Here is a 13,019-nt window from a genome sequence, read left to right as displayed (position 1 = left end):
AAAAGCTTTTTCCAGTTCCTCCTTCCCCGCTCACAAACAATATGAGTACATAATTGCTATTCGAAAGCACATTCCGTTACTCTGTCAAATACTCTTTTCTGATCTTCGTTCATTTTCATAATCATACGCGCAGTATCCACAGTATCAATATTCTCAGCAAAATCCCGAAATTCTGCCATAGCATTTTGAGCTTCAATCGGTTGACAGTGCCAAAGTCATTATTCTCTTCGTTTTGTTCCTGAGATAGTTGAGTTCTACGGTTTAAATCTTCAGCGACTAATTCCTGCATATGATCAATACCTTTTTGTAATTCTATTGAACATTCATCATATCTTAATGCTTCGAAAAGTTCCAATTACAACGAAGAAAATGCCTCGACATAACTATCACACTCATTTTTCAATTCATCCAAGTTCCTCCACGGTTTAAACAAAAGTAACAATGCAAAATAATAACGCTCTGGATAACGTGGACACTATTTTGATAATGATTCATGAGATAACCGCGTTATCGTTTTTTCAAATACAAAGAATCGTCTATCTGAAAATATTCACTACCTTTTCGCTTGGGTCTTACCTTCGCCACGTCATACCACTTTGCGAAATCATACAAATACGGTGCTTCCGGTTTATCCAGTCTATTAGGGTAATAAGAATCCACTATAGACGAACAAATTACGTGGATTCCGGATCGAGCATCTCGATCTCGTTATGGGACAGTACGGCTATGTATGAATAGACCTTTAATTTTATTCGACTACCTATTTATTGTTAAGAAGGAATACCACCCTCAACCCTTAAAAAATACACAATAATTAAAAAATTTTTTACGCAGGAAAAATTTATAAAGATATAAATGTATTTTAGTTTTACTTTTTAATTCTTTAAATGTTAAAATATTACAAAATGAAAGGATATTCGCTGTTCCGAAAACCTCTACTGATAGAATATCGATTGCTAATCGTCACATTATACAAAAATTTTGAGGTTTAAAACAAAAAATTTTTGCTGGTTCATAAAGTAGAGACTAGTAACTACAACATAACGTAAAAAATTTTTAATAATTTTTATGATTTAATGATTGACTCCTTTCCTAAAAAGGTAATTAATGTAATGAGTATTATATTTATTGCTTTTTTAAGAGAGAAATCAATCATTGTATGGGGGTCAACAACTGTATATTTTACACTATTTTCTAATTTACGAATCAATAGGCTTCTTATTTCAATCCTCCCACTTTGTATTTACTATAATGACCAGCAATCGACATTTTAATTGAAAAGAACAACAAATAATCACTATTTTATATTTTTGCTTTTAAAAAATTGAAAAATAAAACTGATACCTACATTTAGATTAACGAAAAAAAATTTGAAGAAAGGGAGAGGAAATTATATTGTTTATTTCGCATAAATTCTGAAAATATGCAATACAGTTTATTTATTATAATGCATTATAATACATTAAATATAATCATAATGTACGACTATAACGCATACATTAAAACATTCTGATAGTACATATTTAATTAGTTTTCTTGTAACCTATACAATCAATTTGTCATCAAATAAAATTTGCAATAAACACTCATTATACTATTCATATTATTCAATCAGATTAAAAGATTGAAGTAAATCAGCATTAGTAATTTCTCTTAAAAATTCCAAAACTGAATAGGTCAATAATCCTTCAAGATTATAAATTCCTTTTTTTATGAAAGCAGTACGTCCTTAAATCAATGGTAATAACATTATTCTCACTATCCACTATAGCATCAATATTTTTTGTTATCTTCTATTCTTGCTCTTAATTTTTAAATTTTTGAACCAATACTTGAGCAGCGAAAGTGAATTTATCAGAAAAACAAATACATTAGATTCAATATTATGATTGCAACATGAAAATTTGGTTAGATCATTTAATAAAATTTGTTATGCACTTACCTGTTTTTAGATACCAAATTCAAAAATGAAAGTAACGTGCGTAGTAAAGTACAAGAAATAGTCAACATTTTGATAAAACTTTATATACTAATAAAGTAGATGGACTTGAGCTATTTGCTCTATTAATTTATAAAATTGCTTTAAAATTAGTCACATATTTACTCGATTAAATAAAGTACGTAAAAAGTTTATAGTATTATACATTTGGTTAGTTCTTGACAACTTTATACCTTCGTTAAATGTAATAATACCGTACTCTGAAGAACTGTATTTCTTCCTATTGGTATTCGTTGTAATATCAGATATCACTCTACAATGGATGAAATTCTCTCATAGCTGAGTTATCAATCAACTGAAAGCGAAAAACGTTCACCAATATTACCTCAATCAAGAAGGATGATAGGAGACAATTCTATGCAGAGACTACTAATCGCATGGACTTCGCGTCCAAAATAACAGTTAGTCCAAATCTAATTGTTCCGTGTAACAATCTTTGAGGTGCTGAGTGCCAATGGATGATACAACAGCGACCCGAATGTCTTACCTAAAACCACAACCAACAGAATTTGTGCAAAGTTTCAAACCTATCGCTCAGTATTCCAGGTACATTACCGTCCTTTTAGTATTAATGGTCTCAGAACAGGCAGCTTCCGTAAAAAAAGATGTTTACATTTTTCACAAACAACTATTTAATAAATATATGTTATAGATTACCACAAAAATTGAGTGCGATACTGTGAGCAAATTGTCATATCAGTCGTGGACTCCTCTTCCCAAGGAAAAAGTTCCGTGGGCAATCAAAAGCAAATATGAGCCACCGACCGATCCAATGTGCAGTGACACTATTTATCAAGCTAGTTATCCTGTACCCGGTCACTACGAGGAAGTCTGTATAGATGTGGACGATTGCGATTGCCTGCGTTCGACGGATGTATGTCCGGCTAACGTGCAAACGAATATACAAGAGTGTTAAACTTTGAATAAAATTTTATTCATCGTATCTGCGATATCCACAAGGATTACAAGCGACGCTAAAATTACAAAAGTTTTTGTAGTATGATTTCTTCTAGCGGAGAAGGTAAAGGGGAAAGAAGACTATTTCTATTGCTATATATACAGTGAAAGCTATAAGAAAAACCACAAGAATGTTTGATTATTGATGAAATGTTATAACTGAAATTCAAAAATTGAATTTAAAAAAGGCAACTATTGTTAAACGGTACACGTTGATATCATACAAACGCGTAGTCTTATTTTACACACTTATAATATTATAATTATACTGTATACAAGGTGACGAATAATATATATATATATAACGCTCTTTCTTTATCTTTTACAAACAGTAAAATTGTTCTCGATAATAAAATAAACTCTAATCTTTGATAAAAAGATCAATAGATAATGTTAACATACGCTCTTCAGTGATCTAGCTTATTACATACATACGTACAATCTATATATATACATATATATACCATGTAAATATAATTGAGGGCCAACAATGCGTCTAATTGTGATCATTGATAAAACTTCGCATACATCGTTGTTTTATATAGACGCAGCAACTGACAATTTTATGCTTCCATTGAATAATGTGTATGTGTGTGTGTATGTATGTATGTATGTATGTATGTGTATATATATATATATATATATATATGTATAGCACAGGGGAGGGACCGTTGATTACGGTATATACTTTTCAACCGAAGATAAATCTGTAAAATTGTACGAAAGATATACATGTTAAATTTTTGATAGATAAAAGTATCTCGAAGAAATAGTATTGTTATATAACCACAGTTTCCAAGGCACATATTCAAATCACACAACATTACATTTTGTCTATAGTATGTTTGCACAAACCCCATACAACTCTGGTTCACCATACGTTAAAGTGATAAATAAAAAGCCTCTAGTACAGGATGCAAAAAAACAGCGGATAGAAACTTGCATAAAAAGCACCTTGTAAAACACGGTAAAGTTGTCGGCTCTATGTAACTATTGACTCAAGCAAAGTTTTTAATGGATTTTCAGGCTTTTAACTATTGAACTGCCAAAAGATAGTTTTATAAATAAAGTATCGACTTATCGATAAAAAGACTTCAACTTGATTGGCTACCTAGTCATATATTTGTTTACATCCTGTAGGTATTCTGCAACTTCGCTATTTACAAAACTGCACGATAGTGATTGTCTCCGTTCACGCATTCTATATTTATAACAATTACTTTCATATATCACTGAATACCGCTATCTATAATAGCGTAATAGTATAATAGCATAATCCGTAAGGTGCATAATCTTTTTTCTGTGTTTTCTTTCAGGCAATCAAACGCGGTAACGCTATAACACATTCGTTATAAATGAATCGTGAATTTAGAGCAATTATAAACTATATTATCTATAACTGAAAGGCAAAATGACTTATGTCACGCTTTCAAATAATCTAAGTCTTAATACACCTAGAATAAAGAATTCATATTTTTAGAGAGAAGAAAAGACATTAAAAGAATTTTTTCAGTTAAAAATAAGAATTCCAAAAGACGAACTTGTGTAGTTTATATAACAGTGCTGAAATCGAACACTTTAAACATCAATATCTTAACAACAAAAATACGTGATGTAGGTCATTTTTCCTCACAACCACAGATACTTCTGCAAGTGTTTGAGTCAAATTAGAGGACTCAAAATCCTAGAAAATATTCGAGGCACATTTCAATAAGTCTAATTGTGTAATGAAAGTGAAGTCATTACGAAGGGTAGAATTGGTGAAAAACATAAATTTCATTAGACTTTGGGCCATTAAGGAAATGCATTGAATGAAAGAAAACGTGGAGATCTCTTAGTGATAACTATCAAACGACTTTGTTGCGTTTCATAGACAAAATAGACTCCTTCCTTTAAAACTGTTTCATGTAACGATACCAGGTCTGCATGCTCCTCTTAATCACGTATATCTTAAATTCTCTTTCCTCTGCATCGTAATAGTATACGATGTTCAAGACACTTTTTATTTTAAACGTTCATCTTTTCCTCTAGTTTCCAATAATTCACGTAAAAACTTCAATTAAAACGACTGAACGTTTTGTAAAGTTAATACGCTTACAAAGTGCACTGAGAAAAGACACAATAAAACTAGAACTGATAAAAAAGACTTGTAAATGTTGCATACATCTAAAAACACTATTTTTGGTGGATTCTACTACACAGGACAAACACTAGTCACAGACCAATTTCGTCCATTACACCAATCTCGTTCCAAATCCATTAAAATATTCAAAAACTAATCAATGTACAATCGATCAAACAGTATCTTACTCCCTAACACAAATACACAACGAATTTAATTAACTACACACCTAGCAGATACACGTAAAATAAAAATTTAAATAGAACTAGCGATGCACTTATGTTACAGAGCAAGACATTTACTAGCCGATTATACGTCCATCGTAATAAGCATTTCTGGATAAAACCAAGAAATTAATGTTTCGATCGTGGCACACACACGCGTCGAACTGTAACAACATCCTTGATAACATATATATGTATATATTAATATAAATATAGTGATTAATCGTTCCAATTGTTCACGAAACAATCAGAATCAACGGGACTCGCTTTTTAGGTACATATGTATCCATATGTATATACATATACATATATCTATTTATATTGCACTTACACATGATAATTAAAAAGATATGCCAACGTTTTGTCGGAGACCAAGTGTGTGATGTGTGGCTACTGGCGAACGATATCGTAAAGAGACGATGAGAATTGTTTTTACATCCCTCCCCTATATATCGAACAACAATAACTAATGTTATAATATACTAATAGAGGTGGATAGTATCCGTCAGAGGTTCGCGCGGTAAGTTCAAAGTCGACGAGAATCGAGGAATAAGAACGAGAGGCAATCGAGCGACGCGAACGGTGGATACAAGACAAGTGCGTGGAAACTCGCGCCTGACCTACCTATTGCGGCTTAGCGTTGTACGATTGTATGAACTCGGAGAAGCTAAAGCCGTTAAGGTGATCCCAGTTGAGATTTTCGTCGATCGAGGGCAGCTCACCGTGACCCATCAGATCCCCATAGTCCATGTCCGGATTTGCTCGCCCAACGCTTGACTGGCCAAGGCCCGGAGCGTAGCTACCACAAAGCAAAACACAACCCCAATCACTGGCATAGCAATGGACAACAGTGTCTCGTTACTAATCCAAACACGATTACGCACGGTGAGTGTACGTGGCTTACCCACCGTAGTAATCTCGAATTCTTTCTCTCTCTCTTTCTCAATGTTTCTACTTCTGCGCTCTATTTTAATCTCTATGTTTTATGCTTCTTTCTTTGTCTCTCTTTTACCATCGACTCATCGTTGCGATCGGGAAACATCACCAACGAAGAGTTAGCCGATATCGTTCTCTCCGAGACGCGTGACCGATTATAGCCGGATAGCCGGTACAACACGGCAAGGAACGTACGAGCAACCACACAGAGAAGATCCCCAGGATACCGATCGGTTAGTTCTGCGTCTACAATCGCTTCGCATGTTATTTGAATCTCAGCGATGTTACGAAAGTGAGACAATAATCTGCAATTTAACTACAAATTTGATTTCAATACAAACAGAAGATCGATATTAACCTCGTTTTTCAGCGTAACTCCTCTAGTTTTCAAGATACTAGATCCACAGTTACACAAAGTTCCTGAAGCCCTCAGAAAATAACGTTTTCGTTGCAGCAATAAGCCACGTATACATGGTTTCTTTCACTATTTCGTTAGAAAAGAATTAACGGCCTCTGAATGCCCCATAGTGTATGTGTTTACTTGGAAGTAAAACTATCGTGAGATATTTTCGAGAGTACTCTGAGATAAAATATGTACTATCAGACACTGCGTTGGGAATAACTGAAAGTTACTATCCGAGATAGATATACTGTCTGACAGTACTCATTTACAGTTTTCTGGGATTTATATGGCCTATTATTGGCCTAGTCTTGCCTTTTCCAACTATCACTTGCGTGGCTTACAGCTCTGCCAAAGATGTTATTTTCTGAGATCATAAGGAAGTTTGTGGAATGATAGACCTAGTGCATTGAAAAGCATAAGAAAGTTTGCTGAAAGTTGATGTTAAAGTCGATTTTTTATTTGTATTAAAATAAAATTTGTAGCTAATTATTGACTTACCCTTGTAAATAAATTCATTACTGTGAACTTAGAAATCAGCAAAAATGCTTGTGCGTGCGTAGCATATTTAAAGTCATTGAGATCCAAGCGATCGTTTGCGAAGCGAATTGAGACCATCTTTCGGACTGTCCCGAAGCCTATCGCTATCCCCAACCCAATCGGAAATCGATCGGTCATTCGAGTAACTTGCAGGAAACCTTTTTTACGCGAATCAATTTACCACGTTGCAATTATGCACGCGTATCGTGTGACTCTCTCTGCCCCGTTTTGCAATTTATTAACGGCACTATCCGTCATGTCTCGCTTCGTAACCGAGAACTTCTTCTTCTCATAAGTGTACGCTCGATTGCCAGTAGAACTGTGTTATCTCTGCAACTAATGCATCGTGATTGGAGCTGCGTTTCATATCTATTCAGGAGTTGCGGCTATAACTCTAAAATATTAAATGTCTCTAAAATATCCGTTGTTGTGGTTGTACCGGCTTGCTCCAGGCCTTTGCCTTCCGTTTCTTTCGAAATTTCGTATTAAACACAATATAGTTTTTTTCTCTTGCATTACGATATTCAGCTCGTTTATCTACTATTCTTTTTCTTGCTTCGAACGATATTACACGTAAAACCGTATTTTTATACATATTACAAAGATCTGCGAGCGAAGCAGGAGCTTTTGATTCTCGAGATTTTCTTTTTTTTCTTACTTTTTTGTAAAAAAAGCCTTGGATAAGCCGTTTTGCTACAAAAAAAACATATGTACAAAAATTTGGCAGTTTAAGAAAAAAATTAAGAACAGTTTCGTCGCCACTCAATTTCTCTCTTTACTTCCCTTTCTCTCATTCTCTCTCTCCCCTTCCCATTCTTACTTTTTATATTCTCTAAGTTCTTATTAAAAACTAAATATCGTAAATTACAGAAGAGAAAAAAAGAATGAACTGCGATTCACATCCCAAGATTCTCCATTTATGCATCCGTTGGACGGACTTTATCATTGTTTGCTTCGCAAGCAATTTTATTAAACTGTAAACCGTTCTAACTTGTATCGTAAAATCTTCGCACGCAGAATCTTGGAAATTTAAGGAATCAGCTTAATTATAGATATGCATACTTATCAATAAACGATCATTAATATCGGAATGGAGTACTGGGTGATGCCAAGACTAATTATGAATTATTTCAATGACAAAAAAAAGAAGAAGAAAGAAGTCAAAAGACTAGTCGTTTTACAAACTTCGTATGTATGACACAAAATATACGTGAGGGTCTAAATGTGCATTGATATTATTCGACTTTTGGCGAAAATTGTTTTTTAGGCACCCAGTATTGTCCAATATAATGTATGCCCTTAACGAGACATCTTAATTAGTACTTATACTTTCATTTCTTGGTACAATTGTTGTAAATACTTCAAAATTTCTATATAAAGAAAAAAGTTTTATAAAAACGTGAGAAACTACATAATATCACTGTAAACATTTTCTAAACATCCGTAAAAAAAGAAATAGAAAACAATACTGACGTCATCTGCACAGATAGAATACAAAAGACATGCAAAGCAAATGTAATCGGTCGTAAAGGAATGTGTGTCTTGTGTTTTAAGTTTTCGATGAATCCACATGTAATTATTGTCTGTTTGTGATTAAAAATCACCTATAATAGCACGAAATGTTCATAATCATTGAAACAACTGTGTGTAGTCACCGGAAACGATATGTTCGTTACATGCTATTTTAAGAATTGACAACAGTAAGTTAAATTTCTAAGTACGAGTCAAGATGAAATCTTGATAGTCAAAGATGAAATCTTTGCATATCTTATATGAAGTACCTATGGCAGTGGTTTACCCTACTAAAAATAAATGATATACATATAATTGATACTTTAAATCCAGGGGACTGACCTGGATGCCACTGATGGAGTATCACGCGTTACAGACGGATCAGGACTGTGTGCTTGGAACATGGTGGACGGCGTTGCAGGATAACTACCACCTGGACCACTTTGACCACTATTGCCTACCCCAACTACAGAGGAGTGCGATGGTGTCTGACCACCAACAACAGGTCCACCCCAACCAGGTACGTGCGTTACTAAGAAAGGTTTCACGTATCCGTTCGTTGACGTAGATTGATTTTCTACGGACAAAGACCATAATGTACGATCACACTTCAATATAAACAACCAACACAGTAGGGGACAAAAATGATGCTTACCTGTGAACGGTGTGTAATATTTAGAAAATGCTTGATCCTTTGATAGATCCGGATAGAGGTAAAGTAAATGTTGCAAATCAGATACGCGATCCGCTAAACTACGAATCGCAAAATCCTTACTTGTGAACGGTTGTAACATGAAGACTTCTGTTTGATCTATACGATATTTAACACAAAACAGTAGTTTATAACGAACTTATACAAAACAATCATAGAATACACATAGAGAAAAAGTAGTTAATATTTTACCTCCAACCCATGCAATAGTGACGCCACCGAGTTCAGAGTCTGAAAAGCGCATAAGGAAAGTTCCTGAGGCACAGTTCGCCAACATTTCCTCTGCTTGTTTCTTTCTCACGAATCCCAATATATATCCGTCGATCCAAGGACCTCTCAAGTGCTCTCTAGTCAACTTCATCACAGCATAAAACCATTCCCAGAATGTGAAGTTTCTTTCAGGTAAAGGTTCCTTGCAAAATTGCGCCCAACTCAACATCAAACCAGAATAATCTTGACCACTTGTGTTTCCGCTACGAAATACTTTCTCTGCGAGAAATCTGAGGTTATCTTCTGTTAATGAACGACCCGTTGCTGATCTGAATTTAACGTTCAATGCTTCGGCTGCTTGACTCCATGGAACTTTATCAGGTACCACGAATGGTACTCTTCCAGGTTCGGCAAAAGCGTTATCCCATGTAACTGTGGCCCATGCATGTGGCTCCTGATTCCCATGCACAATTACCACAACTGGTAAACTTAATGTCCAAACCTGGAATACCAATTCACCTCCGCCAACACTGAATTGTGACTGAAAGAGAAGCGAGAACTTTTCGTCCATAACAGATTCCGTTCCTTTCTTTTCTGCCCTTTTTATTTTCTTCAGCTGCATGTTACGAAAGCTTACAGAGAGTTGCCTTGTAGCCTAAAAATTATAGCCATATTTATTATTTAAATACGTATTACAATATAATGAATCATAAACATTTTGTAGTTTATCTTACTTGATGGTATTCCATTGTTCCTGTGTTATTTAGAATTTCACCGCTTGCTTCCCAGTTTTTCGCCAATTTATCACTCTTCAATAGAGCATTTGCTTGAGCTTCACTAATAATGCTTACTTTTACTTGAGGTGGAGTCATGTGAACATTTAATTTTCCACCTACAAGTAGACGTACTGTACTCGTAAAACGAGTATTAGTCTTCATCACTTGCGGAGGCTGTTTTTCTATAATAAATGTGCTAGTAACTAATGAACTAAGAAGCTGAGTAATTTGAGAATTCAATGTAGGAAGAATGTCTTGCATGCCCGGTGGTTCCAGAGCGAATTTTTGTTTCAGACGTTGTGCCTCTTTAATTTGTTGACGGTTTAGCCAAATTAATTCAGCTAAACTTTCACACCACTCTTGTATAGTATCTAAGTTACTGTTAAAAGGTGTGCCATTTCCCGCTAATTGCTGATCCCTTTTCCACCTGAAAAAAAATTTGTGCAATTATGCGGTATCTTTGAAAATCGCAATTAAGTAAATCAAAACTCATAAATTTTAAAGATATTTTACCTAATAAGTTCATCATCCAGAACTCTGGACTGTAAGCTATTTAAGCTGGATATAGTATCTTTCAGTTTGTCTGCTAATGTTAATCGTAATTGCATTAGACCAGCTACTTTATGATTTAATAACTGCTCTTGTTGTTCTTTTTGCCTATAGCAATAATATTTTTATTTAACGTAGATCTAATAAGAATAGTTGAACTTTTATTTTGAAGAAACGAAAAAATTAGTTTACCTCCTAATCTTTTTTTCTAAGTCCAAATTTTGTTGATTCTGTGGTTGTGTTGCAAGGTGTTGAAGATGTGCATTCAATTTAGTACATTCATGGTAACTAATAGCAAATGCTTCTTGTTCCTGCTCCATTTTTCTTAAGTCTTCACCTGTTTCTTGTGTTCTACGTCGCAAAGACTCAACATGCTGTGCTATTTCAGCAACAGCGTCACTAATCAATCCTACTTTACCTCCAGCCATACTCATTAAAGCACCTCCCAAATTCTCTACTTGAGCTACTAACTTCATTTCTGTTCCAAGACAATGTCTAATTATTCTAAACAGCGTTGTTGGATTGTGGGTATACCTTTGCTAAATCATGAAAAAATAAACATGTCTACGTTATATTTATTAAGATTATACTTTAATATTTAGTAAAAAAAACTCACACGAAAATTTTTTGCAGCTTCTATTAATTTTAATTTTGTCAAAAACATATCATCTGTATTTAAGGAAGCTGCTTTAGTTTCCAATTCTTGTATGAGAGATATTACAAGATTAGATATGTACTGTTCATATTGTGGATTATCAGGTTCAATATCGGTCCTGTAAAACAAATACTCGTGCGTTAAAAATTCATTAATATTTAATGAAATATTTACTACTTATTTTTAATGGCCTTACCACATCTTTTCTTCTATCCAAGAAGATAAAAAATGTCGAACTTCTATTGGAAAGTGTTCTCCGTAAACTGACCGCACTTGTTGCAGTGCATCTTGCGGTAATTGCTGTGCTTTTGCCCACAGCGACATTTTGATTTATATTATAAATTCTTTACCCTGAAAACAAATTTAAGTAGTTTAAAAGGAACTAATATCTACTAATACCAATTATTGTAAATTTTCCTTGCAACAGAACAGCTTAGAAAATGCACAAATAAAAGTATTACTTTTATCGCACATGTCATTATATCATTACAAATTAAGAATATAACCACAAATTAATAATACAATGCGCGTTTTCATTATTACAGTTTTACACGAAAAAAAAAAAAAAGAAAACAAACTCAACAGAAAATTTCACAGATATTTCTATATAAAATTTGAAAACGCACTTTCACTTATTGAACCAGAAAAATTCTTGATGAAAGAAAACACGTCCACATAATTCTAAGCTACAGTTAACTATATACAAAAATGATCTACGTCCTTCAATAATTAAAGATCACTGAAAAAAATTCTACGATTAATTTAAAAATTATTTCTCGTATTAATAAATTGATCGAATCGAACGAAAACAGAATGCAAGACATCGAAGATAACAAATAAGAAAAACGTGATGTATCACAGTAACGCGTAAATAGATAAGCGGGAGGGGCGAAAGAAAAAGATGTTCGTTACAAGACATGCACTCACCTGCTGCTAGTCCGAAGACAAAAGCAACTAGGATCTGTGCTAAGATTTCGTTATCTTTCTTTCTCTCTGTTTCTCACTTTGTCTATCTGTTTAGTTCTGACAATTTACTCAAAATGTAACCTCTGAACCGATCAAAATCAGTCTGCCGCGTAATAATCGTAAACGTAATGATCGCGGGGACCGGTCACACGCGCGAATCTCATCAATAACTTTTCCCCCTTCTGCGTTATTTCCATCAGCGCGGACGACGACAGAGTGCCGCGAACGAGGAATTCCGAGAATTCCCTACCGTAAATGGCGCGGGTGTAAAGGGGAGAGGGCATATCACGTGACCAATCGATCCACTGCGCATGCGACGGTTCCATGATTTTCCCAGGAACGTAGCAACTACGTGGAAATGGAAATCTATAGCGATTATCTATATCGCTTCAATTTCAAACAATATTTATCAGTAATCAGTTTTTTATTTTATTTTTTATGTACTTAGCTAATAATAAAAA

The 13,019-nt window shown here is 34.3% G+C and overlaps 2 protein-coding genes across 3 annotated transcripts; one reads left to right on the top strand and one right to left on the bottom strand.

The window, feature by feature from the left end:
* The first annotated feature begins 1,896 nt into the window (after positions 1–1,896).
* LOC143183291 (uncharacterized) lies at positions 1,897–2,915 on the top strand. The gene is made up of 3 exons (XM_076384816.1): positions 1,897–1,907; positions 2,470–2,545; positions 2,652–2,915. The coding sequence occupies exons 1-3, from the start codon at positions 1,897–1,899 to the stop codon at positions 2,913–2,915; spliced, it is 351 nt and encodes a 116-aa protein (XP_076240931.1).
* On the bottom strand, positions 2,767–12,756 carry Stat92e (Signal transducer and transcription activator Stat92E). 2 transcript variants are annotated; one of them, XM_076386275.1, is made up of 11 exons: positions 12,520–12,756; positions 11,789–11,943; positions 11,554–11,710; positions 11,130–11,476; positions 10,902–11,045; positions 10,347–10,815; positions 9,595–10,267; positions 9,346–9,501; positions 9,033–9,267; positions 5,927–6,101; positions 2,767–2,883 (listed from the first exon to the last, which is right to left on the bottom strand). In XM_076386275.1, exons 2-10 carry the CDS (start codon positions 11,914–11,916, stop codon positions 5,927–5,929), a joined length of 2,484 nt encoding a protein of 827 aa, XP_076242390.1. In that variant the 5' UTR covers positions 11,917–11,943; positions 12,520–12,756; the 3' UTR covers positions 2,767–2,883. The 2 variants fall into 2 exon arrangements, with proteins under 2 accessions (XP_076242390.1, XP_076242391.1); XM_076386276.1 differs by lacking the exon at positions 2,767–2,883 and adding an exon at positions 2,912–5,747.
* Between the last annotated feature and the right edge of the window lie 263 nt (positions 12,757–13,019).

Source organism: Calliopsis andreniformis, chromosome 9, assembly GCF_051401765.1.
Source record: "Calliopsis andreniformis isolate RMS-2024a chromosome 9, iyCalAndr_principal, whole genome shotgun sequence".
In the NCBI taxonomy this organism is placed as follows: Eukaryota; Metazoa; Arthropoda; class Insecta; order Hymenoptera; family Andrenidae; genus Calliopsis; species Calliopsis andreniformis.
Note: the sequence above shows the minus strand (reverse complement) of the source record. Positions and strands in the feature narration are given on the sequence as shown.

Excerpts from the sequence above, each read along its gene's own strand:
- LOC143183291 (XM_076384816.1), top strand. Across the intron at positions 2,546-2,651 it reads CCTATCGCTCAGTATTCCAG|ATTACCACAAAAATTGAGTG; the intron begins GTACATTACCGT and ends TATATGTTATAG.
- Stat92e (XM_076386275.1), bottom strand. The coding sequence starts at position 11,916 with ATGTCGCTGTGGGCAAAAGCACAGCAATTACCGCAAGATGCACTGCAA. Across the intron at positions 10,268-10,346 it reads GAACAATGGAATACCATCAA|GCTACAAGGCAACTCTCTGT; the intron begins GTAAGATAAACT and ends TATAATTTTTAG. Across the intron at positions 9,268-9,345 it reads ATATTACACACCGTTCACAG|AAAATCAATCTACGTCAACG; the intron begins GTAAGCATCATT and ends CTTTGTCCGTAG.